Source organism: Orcinus orca, chromosome 14 (assembly GCF_937001465.1).
Source record: "Orcinus orca chromosome 14, mOrcOrc1.1, whole genome shotgun sequence".
In the NCBI taxonomy this organism is placed as follows: domain Eukaryota; kingdom Metazoa; phylum Chordata; class Mammalia; order Artiodactyla; family Delphinidae; genus Orcinus; species Orcinus orca.
The window spans coordinates 43,523,822-43,550,246 of NC_064572.1; the positions used below are offsets into that span (position 1 = coordinate 43,523,822).

Sequence of the window (26,425 nt, forward strand, 5' to 3'; positions counted from 1 at the left end):
TTTCCTTCAAAGTACTTCACTGTGTTATAGCTTAAAATTGTTAGAGAATAAGAGAGCTCTTTAGGAACAAATAAATATACTTAGAGTAGTTAGCACTGTTAACATTTGTGAATCAAAAGATCCAGACCAAAAAAAAGCTAGTCATTTTATCACTTCTGCCAGTTGGCATGTTGGACACCCATGTTATGTTTAAATTGTCTTCTAAGTGACTTCATGAGGTTTTTCCATATGTAGGTTATTGAACTACTCCAGAAAGTCATATATCTCTTTAGAGGGTCTGAGGGGGGAGAAGATTAGAGGAGAAAACACTTAATATCTGCTGTAGATTTATGCAGGAAAAAAATCTGTTTTTAGTCTCTGGCTTTTGTTGCTGTTACTGTGTTAGTAGTGAAAAAAGAGATTTTTATGACCCAGGTCTTAGCCAGTGAAGGGCAACTTGAAGATGAGATAGAGCTTAAAATTAAAGCTGTTTCTGAGTGATTGATTATAGTTTTGAAGCTGGACAATTAAACCTTTTTACTATTCGTGCAAATCTTCAACTTAGATTTGTCATACCTGGTTAATACAATCAAATGGAAATGCTTTTTTTCTCCCCGTCTTGCTGAGCTTACAGATTCTGAAAAATGGTGTAATTTACTCTGAAATTCAGTGTTTTGTTTTGTTTTGTTTTCTCCTGCTGGGAACAGGCACATTTAATTACAGAAAGCTGTTTGTCATGGAATCATTTTCTTCTAACACCTACCTAGCACTTTTTAAAAATTCTGATCATAATTCCATTGCTGGCAAGATAAACTAGTGGTAATTATATGTGGAATTAACTAACATTAATAAAATTCCCTGTAAGATGCATCTGGGACACTTCTTATTTGCTATTCCCAATTTGTGGTTTTAGAAGGTGTCTCTGGTGGTGGTTGAATGCAATCAACATTTTCTTCTCTTGTGAGCCTAGAATCTTATTACTAAAAGACTTGGCAAAAGTTATTAGAAAATGGCAGGCATTTGAATCTTTCTCAAGGAATAAGTTATTTTGCATGATCAATTTTTTGGATAGTGGAAGAATTTACCCAGGTACTGCATTGTACAAAGGTACCCTTAAAACTATGTATTCTTTCTTGTATAAGAATTCATAAAAATTTTATAGGAATTTACTAGTATGAATTTTTTTAACTTTAAAATGAAAATATCTTTTGAGTATCTTGGGAAATAGTATATTCTTACAAATTAGGTTACCTGTTTTTATTGAATTGAATGTCATTGAGAATATTGGCATTGCATTTTAGCCACTAACAATAATCTAAATACAGTTGAGCAGCCCAGAGCCAGTTTCCTAATATTTTGAGATTTTTGCCATTTTGAGAACAAAGTAATTTAAAAATTTTGGATACCATCTAACTGAAATGTTGATGATAATTTCATAAGCATATTGGGTTCCATTACATAAAGTATATTATCATCATTTGTTTAAAAAGTAGCCAGCAGCCTGTTACTTTATGGCTGAGGACACTGCTATAAAGTCTTGAGATCTTTAATAAATAATTTGAATATATAAATCTTAGAAACTAGTTCTGAGGTTTTCATGTAGCTAAAGTCATCCTCAAAATACAGAAATCGTGAAGGGATACCTGTCTAAGCATTATTTTGTGGTTGGAATGTAAAAAACCTACTCAAGTAACCTCAATTAAGGTATGGATATACAATGGAATATTACTCAGCCATAGAAAAGAATGAAATAATGTCATTTGCAGCAACGTGGATGGACCTAGAGATTATCATACTAAGTGAAGTAAGCCAGATAGAGAAAGACAAATAGTACATGATATTGCTTATATGTGCAATCTTAAAAAAAAAAAAAAAGATACAAATTGAACTTATTTACAAAACAGAAATAGACCTGCAGACATAGAAAACAAATTTGTGGTTACCAAAGGGGAAGGAATGGGGGGAGGGATAAATTAGGAATTTGGGATTAACATATATACACTACTATATATAAAACAGATAACTAACAAGGACCTATTCTATAGCACAGGGAACTATACTCAATATTTTGTAATAACTTATAAGGGAAAATCTGAAAAAGAATATATATTATGTCATACACGTTAGTGTATGACATAATGGTATTTCTATATTAATTACTTCAAATATAATTGAAGAATAAACTTTGAAAAATATGTGGAACTGAAATAGATGCATTTACATAGTGGCAGTTGAGATCTGCTCTAGAGGCCACTTGAGGGCTTTTAAGAGTGATGTTAATAGGAATTTTGAAACATTGACTTAGGTGTGAGGCCAGGAATCTCTGACTATAATCTGCAAGTAGTCAGACTTCATTAGTTAGACCTAACCTCATTTTAAAGGCTATTACCTACTTGCTGAGAAAGCAGCCCTAAGCAATTCCTTAGCATAGATGGATACTGTAGAATGTGGTTCTGCCACCTTGGCCATAATTGATAAGCCCAGGGCAGGCCTTTGACCCAAGGGTAGTAGTCTGTGAAGTGGCCTGGTATGAAAACTGCACAAACAGCAGTAACGGGCATTAAACTAATCAAGCACATATCTCTTTTTCTCATGTAAATTACTCCTTGAGAGGAGGAGAATGATGGACAGTTCGTAATGGGAACTTATAGTTACAGTTTGTTCATTTGTTGTTCATTCAACACCTATCTGAATGCCTAATATTTGCCAGTTACTATTCTAGGCTCTGGTGACTTAATCATGAACAGACCAACTTTCATGCTTTCATGCAACTTACGTTGAGGGGACAGATAAGTAACATGTAATAGATGTCAGTAGTGTAAGTGCTTTGAAGAAAAATGAAGCAGGCTGAGGAAGAGGGTGTGATTAGAGGGTACTATTTTAGATAGGCTAATCATGTAAGGCATTTCTGAGAAGCTGATGTTTGAGCAGAGTCCTAAGTAGAAGATGATGAGGGAAAAGTCAGCATGCAGCCATCATGAGGTAGTAGAAGCCAAGAGTTACACAGAAGAAAATTTCAGAGTAGAGTGAAATTTTATATTAGTCAAGGTTCTCCAGAGAAACGAACCAATATGATGGGTGGGTGGGTGGGTGGGTAGATGGATGGATGCATGGATGCATGGGGGGAGGGAGGGGCGAGAGAGAGAGAGAGAGAGAGAGAGAGAGAGAGAGAGAGAGAGATAATGGAGGCTGACAAATTCCAAGATCTACAGTTGGCACTCTGGAGACCCAGAAAGCTGATGTAACACTAGTCTAAGTCTGAATGCCTGAGACCCAGAATAGCCGATGATGTTAAGTTCTAGCCTGAAGGCCAGCAGGCTCAAGACTCAATATTTCAGTTCTAGTCTGAAAGCATGAAAAAAATGATATCCTAGCCTGAAAGTAGTCAGGTAGGAGGAGTTCCCTTCTACTTGCAGGAGAATAAACCTTTTCGTTTTTTTTTTTTTTTAAAGAAGATGTTGGGCGTAGGAGTTTATTAATTAATTAATTTATTTTTGCTGTGTTGGGTCTTCGTTTCTGTGCGAGGGCTTTCTCTAGTTGCGGCGAGCGGGGGCCACTCTTCATCGCGGTGCACGGGCCTCTCCCTATCGCGGCCTCTCTTGTTGAGGAGCACAGGCTCCAGACGCACAGACTCAGTAGTTGTGGCTCACGGGCCTAGTTGCTCCGTGGCATGTGGGATCCTCCCAGACCAAGGCTCGAACCCGTGTCCCCTGCATTAGCAGGCAGATTCTCAACCACTGCGCCACCAGGGAAGCCCACCTTTTCGTTTTTATTCAGGCCTTTAGATGTTTGGATGTGGCCCGCCTACATTGAGGAGAGCAATATGCATTACTCAGTCTATTGACTTAAATTTTAAATGTTAAAGTCATCCAAACACCCTCACAGAATCACCTAGAGTAATGTTTGACCAAATATCTGTGTACCCTGTGGCCCAGTCAGTTTGACACGCAAAATTAACCATCACAGAGGGGGTCTGCTGGTAGCCATAAAAGCAAGATGATTAAAGCTAGATAGGCTCCAATTCACCCCAGTGACTTATTGTCAAGATAATCTGACGATTAGAGCTATCTTGAATTCTGAACTTTGTTGCACTGCCTGAATTATTTTCCGTTGTCTGTGAGGCCTGGCTTTATGGCTCTATTGAACTCACTCTTTTTTCCCTGAGTACTCTTTATATAACTACTTAGTTTAACTCGTTTGTCTCTACATTCAGGCTCACCAGACCAACCATTTTATGGATGGGCCAGCCTGATAGCAGATGAGTCTTGTTTCTTGTATAGACATTACAGAAATAAACCTTGAGTTATAAAAGCCTAATTCAGCCTTTTTTTTTCTTATGAAGGAAAACAATGGGAAAGATAAACAGAACTTTTAAAAGTGATTTGTTACTTTTAAAAAGGTTCACATTCTTGGTTAACATTTTTAGCAGTTACTTATTAAATTATACCTCTTTTAAAGAGCTGACATGTTTTGGAAATCTGAGAGTGTAGGAGACACAGTCCTTGCCCTCAGAAGAACCACAGTCTGACAGTAAAATCTGCATATCTAAATATACAGCAAGGTAGTTTTGATGAGAAATTAGGTTCAAGCTGGAAAAGGCTTCATGAAGATTATATTTAAGCTAGTCTTTGGTAGATAGAATTTGGATAGCTACAAAAAAGAGGTCAAAGTATTTCCCAAAAAAGAAAGGGAAATGAGTAAATCAGGTGAAAGAGTTTGGGGATGATAATTTAACCACGTTGACATGAGTGTAGTGTTCTTGCAGAGGAATATTTTGAAAGCTAAAGCTGAAACTCAGTATGTCAGCAACATTCTGTTGCATGTTAACCACTTTGAGCCTCAGCTACTCATCTATTAAATGGCATAATAATGCCTATCTTTTGTTTTATTCCTGTGAGACTCATGACCAGTCACCTCTAAATTCTATATGTTTCTTTGGTCTTAATCCACAAAGAGGCCTTTTTGAGTAGGGAAATGAGTTTTCAGATTCCATATCATTTCCTCCTCACGCTCTTCCTGCTCCAGCTTCCTTATGGAGAGAATGGTACACCAAATGGATCCTCTGTAAATCTCACCAGTATCCTTAATGCCCTTATCTTAGAAATTGTTCCTTCTGTCTCAGTCTTCTGAAGGTATTTTCTGATGGAAATGCTGCATTAGTATCTCCTTCTGTATGGCCACACATGTGCTTTGGATCCCATTTCTTTCCACCTTTTCAGAGATGTTATGCTAACTGAAACCTCAGGTTTCTTTTTCACTCTCCTGGTGTCACCCTTCCTATCTTTTTGGGTCTTTTCTATTAGCAGAGAAATATGATCAGGTTGTCTTTATGTTATATATATTATGCATGGTATGCTGTAGTATATTATATATAATATCTAATCTAATCATCCTCCCTTGACCATATACCTTTCTCCATCAATTTCCTTGTGTCTTCTCCATCAACTTCTCTAAAGAAGTAGTTATACCCACTTAACTTATTTCTATAATCATATCCTATTCACACCTAAGCTCATTCCAATCTACCTTCTACCCCCATCATTCTATTCTAATACCGTTCTACCCCCATCACTCTACTTATTTGATATTTCTGTAGCATTCAATACTATTGGCCATTCTGTTCTTGAAAACACTCTTCCTTTGGCTTCTTCAGTGTGTTCTCCTCATTTTCTGTGTATGTCTCTGGCTACATCTTCTCTGACTTCTTTGTTGGCTTATCTTTCTCTAATTGCTCATTAAATGTGGGTATCCACAAAGCTGACTCTTAGGCCTTTCTTTTCTTACTACTGTATCCTCTTGAGTAATATTATTCTTTCTCGTTGCTTCAATAACAATGCCAACTTTTAAATTTATATCTTTCACATAGACTTCTCCTCTGAGGTCCAATTCTGTATCTAGCTACCAAATTGATATTTCCATTTGGATGTCTCGGTGAGGTATCTCAGACTCAACATGCTTAAGACACAACATGTTTGTAACTTCACCTTTTCCTTCATGTCTTCTTCAGCACCAAGACTTGTTTTATTTTGGACTCAATATAGTGTATGGATGAAGGACTCAAATCCTCACTCTAAAAACAAACAAACAAACAAACCTCTTACTAACTTACTTACTCTTTACTAACTTTGCAACCATAGGTAACCTTTAAAGACTCAATTCTGTCATCTGTAAAATGGAAAAACAATAGGTCCTTTCTTAACATAATGCAGCATCAGACAAAATGAGTAAATGGGACTCATACTTCCAGCCAAGATGTAGTAACAGGGACTGAATTTACTCTCTATCCATAAACAATTAGAAAACCTTCATAGGACTGTTGTGAGGATTAAAAGAGTATTTATAAGCACTTGAAACAGGACCCAGCATAAAGTAAGCTCTATGTAAAATTTTGCTTTTATTATTATTAAGTATAGATTTGATGGTTAAAAAAATTGTGGGATGAAGCTCTGAAGTGCTGCTTTAAGGGTAAATTATGGTATTAATTGTTTATATTATAAAAAGCAATCCTCAAATCAGTACTCTTAAGCTTCCATTTTAAGAAACTAAAGGATAAGAGTAATCCTAAAACAAAAAAGGGAATAAAGACAAGAGCAGAAACCAAAGAAATAGAAAAGTACAAAACAATAAAGAAAAACAGAAACTAAAATTTGGCTTTTTGAAAAGATCAATAATAGTGATAAAATTCTAGCCAGACTAATCAGGAAAAAAAGAGAGAGGATGCAGATTACAATAGCAGGAATGAAAGAGGACACATGTCTACAGATCCTATAGACATTAAATTCAACAATTTAGATGAAATGAGCAAATGCCTTTAAAAACACAAACTACCAAAAGCTCATTTAAGAAGAAATAGATAACCTGAGCAGCCCTATATATTTTTAAAAAAAAAAAATTTGCAGTTAAAATCTTCCTTCAAAAAATCTCTTGTCCTAGAATGTTCACTGAGGCATTCTATCAAACATTCAAGATGAAATAATATCAGTTCTACACAAAGTCTCTCAGAAAACAAAAAGGAGGGAATACTTCCCAACTCATTTTATGAGGTCAGCATTTACCCTTAGCGTGAAAGAAAACTACAGACCAATAGCCCCCACAAAAATAGATGGAAAAACCTTTAATGAAATTTTAGCCAACTGAATCAATAGTATTAAAAAAAAAAGGGTAATACTTTTTACCAAGTAAGAGTCATTACAGGAATACAAGTTTGGTTTAATGTTTGAAAATCAATCAGTGTAATTCACCATATGAACCTGCTAAGAAAGAAAAACCATATGATAATCTGAATAGATTCAGAAAAATCATTTGACAAAATTTAATGCTCTTTAGTGATAAAAAACTCTCAGTCAACTAGGACTTGAAGGTAACTTTTTCTGCCTGTTAAAGGGTGTCTAGTAAAATCCTGTAATTTACATCACACTTAGTGGTGAAAGACTGAATGCTTTTCCCGTAAGGTCGGGAATGAGGGAATGATGATGCTCTTACCACTTCTATTCAGGATTGTATGGGAATTACAGTCAGTGCAGTGAGGCAAGAAAAGGAATTCAAAGCCATCCAAATTGGAAATGAAGAAATGAAACTGCTTGTGTGTGTAGAAAATCTCAAAGAATCCACAAAAAAGGCTACTAAGACTAATAAGTGAGCTTAGTACAAAGTTATTATGCAAAAGAATTAATTGTATTTCTTTGTACTAGCAATGAACAACTGAAGTTTAAATAAAAATAAATTAACGTAAAAATATTCATAGTAGCATCTAAATGTCAATAATACTGTGGAGAAGTTGAACAGAATTTTGCAAGACCTGTGTATTGGAAACTATAAAACATTGCTGAGGGAATTTAAAGGAGAACCAAGTAAATGGAAATGAATATCATGTTCATGGATCAGAAAACTCAAAATTGTTATAATGTCATTTCTCCCCAAATTGATGTTTATTACTCAGTACAGTTCCAGTCACTATCTCCACAGGCTTTGTTGTAGAAATTGACAAGCCTATGGTCTGTTAACTTAGGCAGAGTTAATGAGACTTGTGGTTTCAGTCTTCTCTGGAATATTACATGACTAGTTTTGTTATTGATTTTGGAAATGTTTCTCTGGGCCTTTCTTTAATTTATCTAAATCATGTCTCTACCTTCACAATTGCTTCCAGTTTATTTCTTCTAAAGCCTACACTGTTTAAACTTTTTGTTTAGTTTTTGTTTATTTTTAACTCCACCTACCTAAAACTTCTTTTTAATTTTAATTTTATTTCTTTCATTTGGCTTAGTTCAGTAGCTCACTGGTTTTCCTCTTCCAGCTCTTGCTCCCTCTCTTGCAGTATAATCTCCAAGTAGCAGCTAGGGATATAGTCAAGGCACTCTCTTACTCTGCACTTTCCAGTGGCTTCTATCCTACTCTAAGAATTGAGCTATTATGTGGATATGATAACTTAGGTCTGCGTGTGTGTGCACAGAATAAACTCAGCCACCTGCTTTAAAAAAAGAAAAAAAAAAAAGAATTCAGCTATTAGAATCCAGTTCATGAGCCTCTACATGATCTGGCCCCAGGACACAGCACAGTGCCTGGCACATGGTATGCATTTAATATATGTTGAATTAAATCTTTGCATTCTAAGTCTTATCAGAATTTTTTTGTGTGTTTGTTTTTGTTGTTAGCATTGTCTTACAGCCACACACACAAAAATAGTAATTCTTTAGACCTAACTGGTTTCTCAGTTTATTACGGGATATGGAGAGTAGGTTGGAGCTGTCTTGCATGCATTTTAAGGCTCACTTTATTTTATTTTATTTTATTTTACTTTTTGGCCATGTTGTGTGGCATGTGGGATCCTAGTTCCCCGACCAGGGATTGAACCTCTGCCCCCTGCATTGGAAGCACCGAGTCTCAACTATTGGACCGCCAGGGAAGTCCCTTGCATGCATTTTAGAATAGGCCGGTTTTGTCTAGTAAGGATGGTTAATAAGATTTGTCAGCAAGTAATACTCAAACGGGTAGGAAAAGACTGCTTTGGCTTTCAATCAGACAAATTGTAAAACCCTGTGGTCAGAACTTAGGTTATGCTTTAGATGACCCAGACAGTTCAGAACAGCATTGTTTTGTTTCATATCCCAATATACTAAATGCTTCTCTTATAGTTTATTTTTAAAATAACTTTACCTTATATATATATTTTTAATCTTATATTTTCTACTGTGATTCTTTTCTTTCAACCATTACAACCTCAGCTTATGCATTACACCCGGATTTTGCTATTGGGGATCAGGAGCTCTGTTTTAATGACAGCAAGGTGCTGCTCTGTGTTTGTTAGTTTTTTCTGTAGGAGTGATATGTGATAACCAGCTTACTAACCTGTCAATTTGTTGTTCCTTCCACGAACACTCACTGAGATTGTGAATTATTTTTGAATGAAAGTTTATCAGTTACAAAAATTAAGGTTTCAACACTATAATAAACACATAAAAAGGACTAGTTTAAACTTTTAAACTGGAAGTGACCTTAAAAACAGTTATAATTATTTGCTTTTTGTTTTTCTTTTTTAAACTATTGGTTGTTTCTTAAGTATAGCAGATGCTAACCAGGCTCTGTGGTAATTTTTTCTTTCTAACTGTGTTTTTTAATGAAGCAGCTCTTTTAACATGATCTAGCAATCTGTGAATAGAGTGATGACTTGAATTTTAAGATTAAGCAAATTCATTTTGTTAACATCGTATTTTGTTCCATTTTGCAGCTTCTTGGTGAATTTTTGGATGAAGCCATTAAATTAATTGCTTGCCACCATGAGCAGAAGCAAGCGTGACAGCAATTTTTATAGTGTAGAGATTGGAGATTCTACATTCACAGTCCTGAAACGGTATCAGAATTTAAAACCTATAGGTTCAGGAGCCCAAGGAATAGTATGGTAAGTTTTTACTTCCAAAAATTAGGCAAAGAATCATTAACTGCTCTGTTTTCTTCTCTCATAAATTCTTTGGTAAATATTCCTTGGTAAATATTTAGCTTACCTCAAAAAATTAAAACTATAAAATTTAAATTAAAGCTATAACACGGCTGTTTTGTTCTGAGATTAATGGCTTTTTTATTATTCATAAAACATAATTTTATAAATCAGCTCTGTCATCTTTAAGTGTAAATTATGATTAAATACTTGGTCATAAGCCATGTAAAGACAGATATGTGTATCAGGAAAGAATAAGTGACATGCTTGGTAATTCCATGTATACATTTATTCCCATAGCTAACTGTTTAATAAGAAGCTTCACTTAATCATCACTTTTACACTGTAATGAAATTCTCGAATATCATAAATCTTGTTTTACACTGGGGAATAAAGTCAGCTAATATGTCACTGTATGTGTTTCAAAACTCCTATGTATCTTTAAAATTGATCTACAGGCTAATTTTTACAAAAGGCCTAGGCTCTATAGATCAGCATAATTCCTTATAAACTGAAAATCAAAACACTCTTTGGGATAGTTCTGTTAATAATTTTAGGTTACTAAGTTAGCATAATAAGCTAGTGTTGTAGGGAATTCTAAGCCTCACTCAAGCGTAATTATATCTTTTTTTTTATATAATTATATCTTTATTACCTCTTCTTGAACCAGATTTGTTTTGGAATCTATTAAAAAATCCTAAGTGTTTACAACCCTGCAGTTCTCCCAGGTTCTAGAAAAACTTTTGCATACAGCTCTTGCATATGTACAGAAAGAGACATATGTAGGGCTGTTCTTTGCAGTACCATTTAAAATAGCAAAAATTGGTAATAGCATCAAATCTATCAGTAGGAGAATAAAAAATAATCACACAGTGAAATACTCTACAACATTTAAAATGAACTGGAGCTTATATGTGTCAACAAGGATAATCAGAAATGTAACGCTGAGTTTAAAAGCAAGATGTAGAATATACATACATTATTATACTGTATATATATATGTACTTTAAAGTATGCAAAACAATACCATATATTTATGTATGCAGAAGTATAAATACCAAACTCAGGATAGTACTTACCTCTGAGAATAGAGAGAAGGAAGGGGGCTTTACCTATAATAATATCTTTCTTTTAAAAAAGTTCAGAGGAATAATGGTAAAATATTAGAATCAAACAAATTTGTGTAATGGGGACTGTAACATTTATTCTCTTTTCTGTATTCTTAAGGTAATTTATACTATCACAAACTACAGAAGCTGGGTCATTTTATAAAGCATTATTGGCTGATTGGTTGTCATTTTAACTGATGACATTTAACCATCCACAAATTAAATTTAAAGAAGATGATGTGGTAATATCAATATGCTAAGAATTCTGAAAGTGAACTATTGGTTCAGATTCTAACTCTCTGATTTATTAACTTTGTGACTCACATGGCAAATTAACTCTTCTAAAGCCTGTTTTCCTACCTAGTATACAGGGTTGTTGTGAGGAATATATTATTTATAAAATACTTAATAGTATTTTAAAAATATATTATGTTCCTGTATCTTCACTTATCCTCAGACAAGTGCTTTTTGAAATTTGTGTACCAGAATTTTCTTTTTTAATTGCTTTGGAAGGTAATCAGCCCCTGTCCTAAGGAATAAATGCCTTCAAATTTTTGCTTCACAAAACATTACTAGGAAATAGACAAATAATAAAAATTTTTTTTAAACTCACTGTTGTACTACTGTCAGAATCAACTGAAGAACTTAATTTTTTTTTTTAAAGGCATTATTTTGGGCCCCAGTTATAGATGGTAAGATTCATTGGGTCTGGATTGGGGCCTCTGAGTCCCCAGGTGTTTCTAATTTGTGCACATTTAAGAATCAATAATTATGGGCTTCCCTGGTGGCACAGTGGTTAAGAATCTGCCTGCCAATGTAGGAGACATGGGTTCAAGCCCTGGTCTCGGAAGATCCCACATGCCGCGGAGCAACTAAGTCCGTGAGCCACAACTACTGAGCCTGCGCTCTAGAGCCTTTGAGCTACAGCTACTGAAGCCTGTGCGCCTAGAGCCTGTGCTCCGCAGCAAGAGAAGCCACCGCAGTGAGAAGCCCGCGCATCACAATGAATGAACATGCCATGCAGCCAAAAATTAATTAATTTAAAAAAAGAATCAATAATTAGAAATCTAATTTCCTTGGATACAGAATAGTTCAAATTTAGAGTTTGATATAGCAGATAAAAAATTAATAGGAATGAATTTAATGGTTAAAAATAAAATACTTTATCTGAAACAGTCAAAACTTTTAATCATTTTATGTGACCCCTAATGTTTTTTGTTTTGCCTTTTTTTTTAATTTGGGAAGAACATATCTGTAAATAACAGCATTTTCTAAGTAAAGATTGTAATATGTATGTTTTGGTGTATATGTATATATATGTATATAGGCAATAGTTAATGGTATATATAGAATGTATAGATGTGTCCTTTTATGTAGTACCAATTTCTTAATACATAATTTCTTCACTATATTTGATATAGTAAGATTGCCACAGAACAAACTCAGGTTTCCAGTTAGGTGAGAGAATAATTTTAATCTGTAGTGTGCTGACTTTCCAAATATTATATAAACAGAACTCATCTTTTATAGTATGTTAGGTGGTCCAGTATGAAAAGCACGACCTCATGTCTTAGTCTACTCGTCTCAGCTTTGCTTTTAACTTTCTGGCTGACCTTGGACAAATTACTTAACCTCTCTGGCCCTATATCAGGCAGTGATTAATCCAAATGATTTTTAAAAGCCTCTTTTAATCATAATATTCTATAATTTTAAGACACTTTACCTTACTTGTGCTATACTTTCTTTGACCTGTCATTTGCAAAATATGCCGTTTGGTCAGAGTCATATGGTAGAGGAAGATGTGAAGAGTTAATGAGTATAGTGTTACATTTCCCAGAATTATAGTTGTTTCGTTAATAGTTATGAAGCAGCTTCTGATGTCCTGAAATCTGGCATTTATATTTATAAATACCTTGATTTTTAATTTCTCCTCCAAAACAAATTTTAAGTGTTTACTTTTTTTTTTTTTTGAAGTGTTTACTTTTTATAAAATAATCTTTCGTATAGATGCCTCTATATGCACTTTCCTCTTCTGTATTCATTTTGTTGTGTCTAAAGAGGAAGTGATGTACTTATGTAGAATTCTTCAGCAAATGTTTTGAGTAGAATTTATGACCACATGTATTCTTTATCCTGTCTTTCCTTGGTGTAGATTTGGGGTGAGGGATTCATTTGGGCTCTAAGCTATCTATTGGACCTGAATACTCATTAAACATTTGTGCATTGAGTGCCCATTGTATGCTAGGTGGATCTTGGATGACACTCAGTGAACAAGCAGTCTCTTTCTTCACAGTCCATTTTCACTTTTAATCCATTAGCATTTTAAGAAACAGTTAACAATGCTATACACTGTTGGAATATGCTCTAATAGGTATAGAAGAGACATATTGAGCATCAAGGGCTGGAAATTGGTTCAAGTGCATTTATCTTTGGAGAAAGTGAGGAATCTAAATGAATGTTTCATAAATTCAGTTTTGCAGATTTTTAAGTTTTTTGTTGTTTTTGAATTTCTTATTACAGTGCAGCTTATGATGCCATTCTTGAAAGAAATGTTGCAATCAAGAAGCTAAGCCGGCCATTTCAGAATCAAACTCATGCTAAGCGTGCTTACAGAGAGCTAGTTCTTATGAAATGTGTAAATCACAAAAATGTAAGTGAACATTTTAGAAAATTTCTTAAGTATAAATGAAATCAAGATTTGTTCATGAATATATGAATATAAAAATCTTTTAAAATAGTAGGTGCTTTAAATTGTTCTTTTGGATTGAAGCATTGCTTAAAGGGATATATAAATTTTTCTCAACTTTATTAAATTATATTAGAAGAAAAATAGCTTATGAAATTTAGATTGTATAATTTTCTGACATTTAATTTGCAAAAGGAATTTTAAAGAGGTAGATGTTTTAGAACTTTATTTAGGCTTGATCTCATCTTCTGCTTTTTGTTTTCTATTAAGCTGACATTTCGGAAAACTGGAGCCTGAGCACAGAGATGAAATTGTTCCCATTATTCTTTGACATTGGTACTTTATTTAATAATATTGGATAAAGCAGTTTACCAGAAACTTTAAAAAATATTTAAATGGAATTAGTAAAACATTCCTAATTCTATTTTCTAATGATTATAAAGACTTAAACATACGACTTTCACTCCTTTACACTTTTAAAAAACTTACGTTAAGCATACTGATACTTTTATGATTATTTTAATGGAATGATTTCTCCAAAAAGAGAGGAAATAAACTAGGAGTAAATTGTACAAGGGACAGTTTTATGAAGTACTAAACCCAAAGCATCTGACTGGAGATGTGTTGTGGTGTTTGTCCAAAGGAGTTTATAAAGAGCTCAATACTTTCTGATTGCACAAAACACAATTTACCACATTTTGAGAGCTAGCTATGTGCAAGCCTCTGTGTATTGGAGTTAGTAGATTAGCCCCAAGGGAAAAAATTTATGGAAATTGAGGATTAGACTCCTTTTTGAGGGAGCTTACAGTGTTATTTTGAAGACAAAATAAATACATAAAGAGTTATATATCAGATGTGATAAAGCAGTAAAAGTATAATTGTCAAATTATGGCAGATGGAATGCAGCCCTACCCATCAGCAGACAAGCGGATTAAAGTTTTACTGAGCTCTGCCCACCAGAGCAACACCCAGCTCTACCCACCACCAGTCCCTCCAATCAGAAAACTTGCACAAGCCTCTTAGTTAGCCTCATCCACCAGAGGACAGACAGCAGAAGCAAGAAGAACTACAATTCTGCAGCCTGTGGAAGGAGAACCACATTCACAGAAAGACAGACAAAATGAAAAGGCAGAGGACTTTTTACCAGATGAAGGAAGAAGATACAACCCCAGAAAACCAACTAAATGAAGTGGAGATAGGCAACCTTCCAGAAAAAGAATTCAGAATAGTGATAGTGAAGATGATACAGGACCTCGGAAAAAGAATGGAGGCAAAGATTGAGAAGATGCAAGAAATGTTTAACAAACACCTAGAAGAATTAAAGAACAAAGAAACAGAGATGAACAAAACAATAACTGAAATGAAAAATACACTAGAAGGAGTCAATAGCAGAATAACTGAGGCAGAAGAACAGATAAGTGACCTGGAAGACAGAATGGTGGATTCACTGCCGTGGAACAGAATAAAGAAAAAAGAATGAAAAGAAAGGAAGACAGCCTAAGAGACCTCTGGGACAATATTAAACGCAACAACATTCTCATTATAAGGGTCCCAGAACGAGAAGAGAGAGAGAAAGGACCCGAGGAAATATTTGAAGAGATTATAGTTGAAAACTTTCCTAACACGGGAAAGGAAATAGCCACCCAAGTCCAGGAAGCACAGAGAGTCCCAGGCAGGATAAACCCAAGGAGAAACATGCCGAGACACATAGTAATCAAATTGACGAAAATTAAAGAGAAAGAAAAATTATTGAAAGCAACAAGGGAAAAACGACATATAACATACAAGGGAACTCCCATAAGGTTAACAGCTGATTTCTCAGCAGAAACTCTACAAGCCAGAAGGGAGTGGCATGATATATTTAAAGTGATGAAAGGGAAGAACCTACAACCAAGATTACTCTACCCGGCAAGGATCTCTTTCAGATTCAACGGAGAAATCAAAAGCTTTACAGACAAGCAAAAGCTAAGAGAATTCAGCACCACCAAACCAGCTCTACAACAAATGCTAAAGGAACTTCTCTAAGTGGGAAACACAGAGAAGAAAAGGACCTACAAAAACAAACCCATAACAAGAAAATGGTAATAGGAACATACATATCGATAATTACCTTAAACGTGAATGGATTAAATGCTCCAACCAAAAGACACAGGCTCGCTGAATGGATACAAAAACAAGACCCATATATATGCCGTCTACAAGAGACCCACTTCAGACCTAGGGACACATACAGACTGAAAGTGAAGGGATGGAAAAAGATATTCCATGCAAATAGAAATCGAAAGAAAGCTGGAGTAGCAATACTCATATCAGATAAAATAGACTTTAAAATAAAGAATGTTACAAGAGACAAGGAAGGACACTACACAATGATCAAGGGATCAATCCAAGAAGAAGATATAACAATTATAAATATATATGCACCCAACATAGGAGCACCTCAATACATTAGGCAGTTGCTAACAGCTATAAAAGAGGAAATCGACAGTAGCACAATAATAGTGGGGGACTTTAACACCTCACTTACACCAATGGACAGATCATCCAGACAGAAAATTAATAAGGAAACACAAACTTTAAATGACACAATAGACCAGATAGATTTAATTAATATTTTTAGGACATTCCATCCAATAACAGCAGATTACACTTTCTTCGTAAGTGCCCACGGAACATTCTCCAGGATAGATCACATACTGGGTCACAAATCAAGCCTCAGTAAATTTAAGAAAATTGAAATCATATCAAGCATCTTTTCTGACCACAACGCTATGAGATTAGAAATCAGTTACAGGGAAAAAAACGTAAAGAACACAGACACATGGAGGCTAAACAATACGTTACTAAATAACCAAGAGATCACTGAAGAAGTCAAAGAGGAAATCAAAAAATACCTAAAGACAAATGACAACAAAAACACGACGATCCAAAACCTATGGGATGCAGCAAAAGCAGTTCTAAGAAGGAAGTTTATAGCAATACAAGCCTACCTCAAGAAACAAGAAAAATCTCATATAAACAATCTAACCTTACACCTAAAGGAACTAGATAAAGAAGAACAAACAAAACCCAAAATTAGTAGAAGGAAAGAAATCATAAAGATCAGAGCAGAAATAAATGAAATAGAAACAAAACAATAGCAAAGATCAATAAAACTAAAAGCTAGTTCCTTGAGAAGATAAACAAAATTGATAAACCATGAGCCAAACTCATCAAGAAAAAGAGGGAGAGGACTCAAATCAATAAAATTAGAAATGAAAAAGGCGAAGTTACAGTAGACATCACAGAAATACAAAGCATCCTAAGAGACTACTACAAGAAACTCTATGCCAATAAAATGGACAACCTGGAAGAAATGGACAAATTCTTACAAAGGTACGATCTCCCAAGACTGAATCAGGAAGAAATAGAAAATATGAACAGACCAGTCACAAGTAATGAAATTGAAACTGTGATTAAAAATCTTCCAACAAACAAAAGTCCAGGACCAGATGGCTTCACAGGAGAATTCTATCAAACATTTAGAGAAGAGCTAACACCCATCCTTCTCAAACTCTTCCAAACAATTGCAGAGGAAGGAACACTCCCAAACTCATTCTATGAGGCCACCATCACCCTGATACCAAAACCAGGCAAAGATACTACAAAAAAAGAAAATTACAGACCAATATCACTGATGAATATAGATGCAAATATCCTCAACAAAATACTAGCAAACAGACTGCAACAACACATTAAAAGGATCATACACCATGATCAAGTGGGATTTATCCCAGGGATGCAAGGATTCTTCAATATATGCAAATCAATCAATGTGATACACCATATTAACAAACTCAAGAATAAAAACCATATGATCATCTGAATAGATGCAGAAAAAGCTTCTGACAAAATTCAACACCCATTTATGATAAAAACTCTCCAAAACGTGGGCATAGAGGGAACCTTCCTCACCATAATAAAGGCCATGTATTACAAACCCACAGCAAACATCATTCTCAGTGGTGAAAAACAAAGTATTTCCTCTAAGAACAGGAACAAGACAAGGATGTCCACTCTCACCTCTATTATTCACCATGGTTTTGGAAGTCCTAGCCACGGCAATCAGAGAAGAAAAAGAAATAAAAGGAATACAAATTGGAACAGAAGAAGTAAAACTGTCACTGTTTGCAGATGACTATACATAGATAATCCTAAAGATGCCACCAGAAAACTATTAGAGCTAATCAGTGAATCTGGTAGAGTAGCAGGATACAAAATTAATGCACAGAAATCTCTTGCATTCCTATACACTAATGATACAAAATCTGAAAGAGAAATTAAGGAAACACTCCCATTTACCATTGCAACAAAAAGAATAAAATACCTAGGAATAAACCTACCTAAGGAGACAAAAAACCTGTGTGCAGAAAACTATAAGACACTGATGAAAGAAATTAAAGATGATACAAACAGGGGCTTCCCTGGTGGTGCATGGGTTGAGAGTCTGCCTGCCGATGCAGGGGACACGGGTTCGTGCCCCGGTCTGGGAGGATCCCACATGCCGTGGAGCGGCTGGGCCCGTGAGCCATGGCCGCTGAGCCTGCGCATCTGGAGCCTGCACTTCTGGAGCCTGTGCTCCGCAACGGGAGAGGCCACAACAGTGAGAGGCCCGTATACCACCAAAAAAAAAAAAAAAAAAAAAAAAAAAACTAAAAGTAGAATTACCATATGACCCAGTAATCTCACTACTGGGCATATAGCCAGAGAAAACCATAATTCAAAAAGTCACATGCACCCCAAAGTTCATTGCAGCACTATTTACAATAGCCAGGTCATGGAAGCAACCTAAATGTCCATCGACAGACGAATGGATAAAGAAGATATGGTACATATATACAATGGAATATTTCTCAGCCATAAAAGGGAATGAAATTGGGTCATTTGTAGAGACATGGTTGGCTCTAGAGACTGTCATACAGAGTGAAGTAAGTCAGAAAGAGAAAACCAAATATCGTATATGAACGCATATATGTGGAACCTAGAAAAATGGTACAGATGAACCGGTTTGCATGGCAGAAGTAGAGACACAGATGTAGAGAACAAACGTATGGACACCAAGGGGGGAAAGTGGCGGGGTGGGTGTGATGAATTGGGAGATTGGGATTGACATGTATACACTAATATGTATAAAATGGATAACTATAAGAACCTGCTGTATAAAAAAATTAAATAAAATTCAAAAAAAATTATGGCAGATGGAAAATAAGTGTTGAGATTTAAGGAGAAAGAAGATTGTTGTGAGCTTGAATGAAACGGGATAGCTTTGGGGAAGGGTGGACCTAGACTATTTCTTAAAGATGGGGTAAAAATTGGGTTATTGAAGGAAGGGAGCCTCCGAGAGGAGGAATAGTATTTAAAAAGAGGCATAGAGACAATCACCGAACTCATGTTAAGTTGTCTTATCATAATATTTCTGTCGGCGATTGCATTTAAAATATCAATGTGTGTGTGTATATAGAGAAAGAAATCTGTTTGAAAAGTAAAATTTATATATAATATATGTAATCAGAGATACATATGTTATATATACATATGTGAGATGTATGACTTATTTTTCCTTATCCACAGAATTCAGCTACCATGTATATATAAATAAACTTATTTTATTAACCAGAAAAAAAAAAAGGCCTAGAGATAAAGATTACAGTCAGTCAGTGATCGGGAAGAAGTTGCGTCAGCCATTCTTGTTCTAGATGGGAGCCAAGTATGTTGCTTGTCAAGATTTTGCTGGTGGCCTCCTGCCCTGGAATAGAGCTGCTCGTACCCCTTGGAGCCTGTTTCGTGGCAATGTCGTGGTGGCATTACCTTGGTTTTGCATTGGGGAGAGACGGCCAGTGACACCTACCTCCTGAGCCTGGGTGACTGCAAAGAAAGATGGTTCTGTCAACTAAATGGAGGGCATGGAAAGCTTGTTTCACATGAGTAACCCTTTAGTGGAGGTGGCACAGATTCATCCAGGTAATACCCTTGGCACCTAGAAGAGTGCTTGCACGGAATAGGTGCTCGAAACATAACTTTTTCAGTGAATTGTTCAGTGAATGAATGTGAATAAAGATAGGGAAAAGAGGAATGGTAATGGAATTTTTCCACTCCCTGATGGATGGATGCTTTTGTAATGTCTTGCCTTTTTGTGCAAATCATCTCTTCATTGGTCTAAACATCTCTGGTTTTTCCCATTCCCTTCTTCTTTTTTTTTTAATTGAGGTAAAATACAATAACAATAAAACTTACTACCTTAACCATTTTTAAATGTACAATTCAGTAGTACTAAGTACATTCATATTGTGCATTTTCCACTCTTCATAGATGGGTTTGAGTTTCCTTTTCAACTTGGTCACTTATCTCTGAATGCACTTGGATATGTCACCTGGTACAGAGTAGTGCATGTCTGATTGAATCCTCTGAGAGGAGCTGAGGCATGTCATCTCTTAACTGTGGACATTGTAATCCTGTTTGGAAATCTGGTCACCATTTGACTCACATTACCTAATAAGCAAGTTATTCTTTGTCATAGACCAGCTAACAGGTCTTTCCCATTCTTTAGTGCAGTGCTTTCTGTATCTTCCTATTCAGTTTCATATGTGAAATCTGGCTCCTCTTACTAGACTGTTGGGGATTGCTTTCTTCTTTGTTCGGATTTTTCACTTGTTGGCTTCACTTACCAGTTTTGCTTAGGATGCCTTCATAATAGTTGGATTAGTTCATTAGCAACCTGCAAAAATTACATCTCTAACTATAAAAATTGCCCATATCTCCCAATTCTTCAACCTATTCACAAGGATATTGTTATTAGTGACATTTTCAAAAATGCCTTTTTGAAATCTTCATATATCTGGTTGCATTTCTCTGATCTGCTGCTGTTCTTTGTTGTTACTATTGCTGTTGTTGTTTTTATTCACAGAAGTATAAAGTTTCCCAGTGAATTTTTACGTGTTCCTAGTAATTTTTACTTCTTTTAAAGTAGTCATATACCATTCACTTAATCAGTCCTTGACTTTTGTTTGTCCAGTATATGACTGATGTAATTTTCTTTATTTCTCTTTTTGAGAAGCAAGACAACTGTCCCTTTTAATCTTTTTTTTATATAACAGCTTTCTTATGATACAATTCACATACCATACAACTAATCCATTTAATTCAGTGGTTTTTAGTATATTCACTGATATATGTGACTGTCACCACAGTCAGTTCTAGAACATCTTCATCACCTCAAAAAGAGACGCCATTCCTTTAGCTCTCATTCCCCCATCTCCCATATTCCTTAGTTCTAAGCAACAGCTAATCTCCTTTCTGTCTCTGTATGCCTTTCATCTTTAACACCTGTCTTCTACTGTGGGATTTCCCAGATGTTAATGAGAATAGTTTTACTAATTCTCCAAGTCTCCAAGTGTACAGTTCATCTGGTTAGGAGACATGAATTCATTTAGAACAGCTAGATACTTATTCCTCTGTCTTAAACACATTTGTTTTACCCTCTCTGATCTGAAAAGTACTTTTCTGAATTTATTCACTGAACATATATTTGAATGCCTTCTATAAGCAAAGCTTTATGCTTAAATGAGTAACATGGATTCTGCTCTCATGAAGTTTATGTCTAGAAAAACATTCCCATTCCTAAGTATAATTGTCAACAGACATTTCAAAAACATGTGTGAGGTGTTTTCCTGAATGCTGGAATTGTAAAGGGGAATAAGAGGCTGTTGTGAAAGGGAGACTATACTACGGTGTGTTAAATGCCATAATAACATACAAGATATCGTGGGGACAAAGTAGAATATTCAGGTCTGTCAAGGACTAGGGGTTGTCAGACCCTACAAAAGAGGCCTATCTTGCAGGTTTGTTTAGTAGTTTTTTAGGTAAATGACCAACATAGGGAATAGTATGTTTAAAGGCCTTGACAGTTTTTTGAAAACAATATTCTTGCTCAAGTGTCAAGTTTAATAGAGGGCTTAGCAAGAGAAGAAGTGAGTTGATATTCTGTTATGGAGGGCTTTGAGTGTACTGCAAGGGAGTTTTGGCTTTTTTTTTGGTGGCATTAGGTTTTTGAGAAGGTGAGTAATATGATCAGGTCTTTTCATTACCATATATTATAAGCAGTAAAATGGTAGCTGGATTTGCAGAAAACCGTTGTTAGGGAACCAAGTGTTAGAAGTTATTATAGCATGAACAGTCTAGATGAGATGCTAGAATCCTCAGCATAAATAGTGGCACAGGAAATGAAAAGAAGAGGTTGAAATTCAGACTAACAGAGAATGGATGGCATTCTTTTAAATATTTATTATGGTACAAATATTGAAAAAAGTCAAAAATCACTCTCAGCTTTCTATTGTAAAAGAAAAGACACTCTGGAAAAGTAAGGGGTTTGGGTTGGAAGGATAATGAGTTCAGTTTTATATTATTTTGTGAGACCTCATGTGAGGTAGCTGTGAAAATCTGAGACTCATAAACTAAGCAAGGACTTTTAATGAATATTTAGAAAAACACCATAGAGATGTTTGGAGAAAAAGACATACATAGTATCACCCAAGAAAAGGGTACAGATAAAGGAGGAGGATTAAAACAAAATAGTGGGAAAGAGAGCATGTCTATGGATAAACTAGTGGAATAGACTGGAAATGAGGAAAACTGGGGAAGTGCAGTATTATGAAAAACCAGGGGGTGAAAGGGCTGAGATTATATAGAAATATTGAGTTGGATAAGAGCTGGCAGAAGGTATTTAAGATTTGCTTACAAATTATGTAGAGGGTTGTATAATGTAGGTTCTTGATAATTGAATGTTCATAAATGGAATGGATTTTGTGGAGCTCTTCTGTTGATATTGTGTGTGTGTGAAGGCTGTTTTTTTAGAGCAGTTTTTGGTGCACAGCAAGATTGAGAGAAAGGTACAGAGATTTCCCATATACCCCCTGCCCCCGCACACGCACAGCTTTCTGCATTATTAACATCCCCCACCAGAGTGGTGCATTTGTTATAATCAGTGAACCTACATTGACACCTCCTTATCACCCAAAGTCCATAGTTTACATTAGGGTTCACTTTTGGTGTTGTACATTCTATGGGTTTGGATAAATGTACAATGACATATATCTACCATTATAGTATCATTCAGGGTATTGTCACTGCCCTTAAGATTCTCTGTGCTCTGCTTCCCTCCCTGCCCCCAACCCCTGGCCATAAAGTTTTATTATATAAAATAAAAGGGATTACTTAAGCTTAGAACATAAGACTTGAAAAATTTTACACTGAAGGTGGATTTTTTTTAATCCATGTATTTGCAGTTCCCAAATGAAAATATTATTAAGGAATTTCTAATTTTCCTATTTCTCTGCTTTTGCCACAGATAATTGGCCTTTTGAATGTTTTTACACCACAGAAATCCCTAGAAGAATTTCAAGATGTGTAAGTGTGATAATTAAAATTTTGTTAATACATTGTTCTTCGATTGTTACTGTATACTTCAGCTGTCATATTTTTTCACCCGTGAAGTTACATAGTCATGGAGCTCATGGATGCAAATCTTTGTCAAGTGATTCAGATGGAACTAGATCATGAAAGAATGTCCTACCTTCTCTATCAGATGCTGTGTGGAATCAAACACCTTCACTCTGCTGGAATTATTCATCGGGTTAGTAGAAAAAACTATCATATTCTTTTTCTAATCATAGAGGTATAATTCATGTAACATAAAATTAACCGTCTTAAAGTGTACAATTCAATGATATTTAGTGCATTCACAACATTGTGCAACCACTACCGATACCAAATTTCAAAATATATTCATTGCCCCAAAAGAAAACTGCCTACCCAGTAGGCAGTAGCTCCCCATTCCCCTCTCACCCCAACCCCTGGCATATACCAGTCTGCTTTCTGTGTCCATGCATATACCTCTTCTGGATGTTTCATATAGGTGGAATCATACAATACATGACCTTTTGTGTCTGGTTTCTTTAACTTAGCGTAGTGTTTTCAAGTTCACCCATATTGAAGCATATATCAGTAGTTCATTCCTTTTTATGACTGATTAATATTCTTTTGTATGTATTTACCACATTTTGTTTATCCATTCATCCATTCATGGACATTTGGGTTATTTCCACCTTTTAGCTTTTGTGGATAGTGCTGTTGTGAACATTAAGGTACAGGTATTTGTTTGAGTTCCTGTTTTCAGTTCTTTTGGGTATCTACCTTGGAGTTGAATTGCTGGGTCATATTTAACTTTCTGAGGAACGAACAAACTTTTCCACAGTGGGTACACCATTTTACATTCCCAGCAACAGTGCACGAAAGTTCCATCTTCCCCAGATCTTTGCTAATACTTAATGACTTTTTCATTCTAGCCATTACTAGTGAGTATGAAGTGGCATCTCATTGTGGTTTTGACTTGCATTTCTCTAATGACATTGAGCATCTTTTCATGTTTGTTGGACGTTTATATATCTTCTTGGGAGAAATGTCTATTCAAGCTCTGCCCATTTTTTAATTGAGTTGTTTGTCTTTGTTGTTGAGTTATTAGAGTTCTTTATATATTCTGAATACTAGACCCTTATCAGATAAGTAATTTGTAAATATTTTCTCTGAATTTGTATGTTGTTTTTTTCACTTCCTTGATCTCTTTTGATATGTAGATGTTTTTACTTTTCATGAAAATCAGTTTATTTTTTTTTTGGTTGCTTGTCCTTTTAGTGTCATATGTAAGACTCTGTTGTGAAATCTGAGGTCATTAAGGTTCACCCTTAGTTTTCCATCAAGAGTTTTATAGTTCTGGCTCTTACATTTAGGTCTTTGACCCATTTTGAGTTAATTTTTGTATATGGTGTGAGATAAGGTGCCAACTACATTCTTTCACTTGTGGAAATCCAGTTATCCCAGCATCATTTATTAAAGAGACTATTGTTTTCTAATTGAATGGTCTTGGCACCCTTATTGAAATTCAGTTGGCCGTAGACATATGGATTTATTTTTGGACTCCTAGTTCTCTATTCCATTGGTCTTTGTGTCTGTGCTTATATCAGAACCACATTATTTTGATCACTGTAGCTTTGTAGTAAATTTTGAAATGGGAAAGTGTGAGTCTACCAACTTTATTCTTTCTCAATATCATTTTGACTATTCAGGGCCTGTTGTGTTTCCACATGAATTTGAGTATAAGCTTTTCCATTTCTGCAGAAAAGTCCATTGGAATTTTAATAAGGGTTTCATTGACTGTACATTGCTTGGGTAGTTTTGCCATCTTAACTATATTTAGTATTCAGATTCATGAACACAGGATGTCTTTCCATTTACTTAGGTTGTATTAGTCTGTTTGGGGTACCATAACAAAATACCACAGACTGGGTGGCTTAAAAAACAGAAATTTATTTTCTCACAGTTTGGGAGGTTAGAAGTCCAGGACCAAGGTGCAAATAAATTCAGTTTCTGGTGAGATCTCTCTTCCTGGCTTGGAGATAGCTGCCTTCTTGCTGTGTCCTCACATGCCCTTTCCTCTGTGCATGCAGGAAGAGAGAGCAAGCTCTGGTGTCTTTTTCTTTTCTGTAAGGACATCAGTTCTTTTGTATTGGGGTCCCACCCTCATGACTTCATTTAACGTTAATTACCTCCATAAGGGCCTGATCTCCAAATACAGTCACATTAGGGGTCTTTTACCTATGATGAAAAATATGCCTTTATCTTAGATAGGCTGTTTGGGAAACAAACTCAAGGATGGAGATATATTGACATGTAAGCAGTTTAATGGGGAGTCCCCTCAGGATCAACATCTGTGGGGAGTAAAGGAAGTAAAAAATAGACATAGGGGAGAAATTGGATGCAATCACTCTAGAGGCCTCAACTGGTGACTCAAGCAGACCTTGGTCTTGGAGAGCAGACTTTGGAAAAAGTGGCTCTCTGTGGCTGAGGGCATTTCCTGGAGAGAGATTTGCTGAAAACTGTCAGTAGTCAACACTGCCAGCCCCTGGAAGAATCAGTGCCTCAGTCCTAAACCCAGGCTCAGAGCAGGTATCACAGCACCCACCATAGGCCACCCCTGGTGCCATTTGTTCCTACTTCTTTCATACGGTAAGCTCTGGAAACTGTTTTTCCAGGATTTTATTTGATGTCTGTTCCTTGAGCAAGTTCCAAGAAGTTTAATGGGATAAACCATAGCACCCATTTCTGTAGCTGGTCTTGAGGCCATAATTGATACTCACCTCTGTGCTCTACTCTTAAATTCCCCTTACCTACCCTCTCTGCTTGCCTAAGATTACTTGCTTGATAAAATAACCTGAGCTTTCATCCTTTAGGGGTTCAGTACAAGTCAGGATGGGGGATGGAGTTCCACATATTTGCTCAGAGATCCAAGCTAAGCTGTATAAGGCTCCAGCATCTAGATAGTTGCTGGTCCCTGTGTCAGGGGAAGAAAAAGCCGGGTGGAATGTACTGGGTCTAAGGCCATGGGCAGAACTAGTCATAAGGACCTGCCTAATTGTAAGAGAACTGGGAAATGGGGGGAGGCAGTCTTCAGAATGGTCTGTGCCATTCTGCTCTGCTTATCAAGCATTCCTTTGCTTCCTTTATTCCACACCTAGTACCTAGTCACCCCCTCCTTAGGGAAGATAACCCAGAGTCCTAGCCTGTCAAGGCATTTAGTGCTAAGTGATACATAGTAATCTCTACATTAATGCAGATAGTTCTTCTTTTGGT

At 35.8% G+C, this 26,425-nt stretch overlaps 1 protein-coding gene across 6 annotated transcripts in view; it reads left to right on the forward strand.

Moving 5' to 3' along the window:
* The window catches only part of MAPK8 (mitogen-activated protein kinase 8), a 103,008-nt gene that overhangs the window by 56,723 nt on the left and 19,860 nt on the right, over positions 1-26,425 (forward strand). For 4 of the 6 annotated variants that reach the window (XM_012539387.3, XM_004286494.4, XM_012539388.3 and 1 more), the window contains exons 2-5: positions 9,704-9,874; positions 13,540-13,669; positions 23,088-23,146; positions 23,234-23,372. In XM_012539387.3, coding sequence (XP_012394841.1) covers positions 9,753-9,874; positions 13,540-13,669; positions 23,088-23,146; positions 23,234-23,372 — 450 coding nt within the window. In that variant the 5' untranslated portion in view covers positions 9,704-9,752. Of the gene's footprint in view, positions 1-9,703; positions 9,875-13,539; positions 13,670-19,315; positions 19,706-23,087; positions 23,147-23,233; positions 23,373-26,425 lie in introns of those variants that run through there. The other 2 variants (XM_033417809.2, XM_033417810.2) reach the window with 2 other exon arrangements.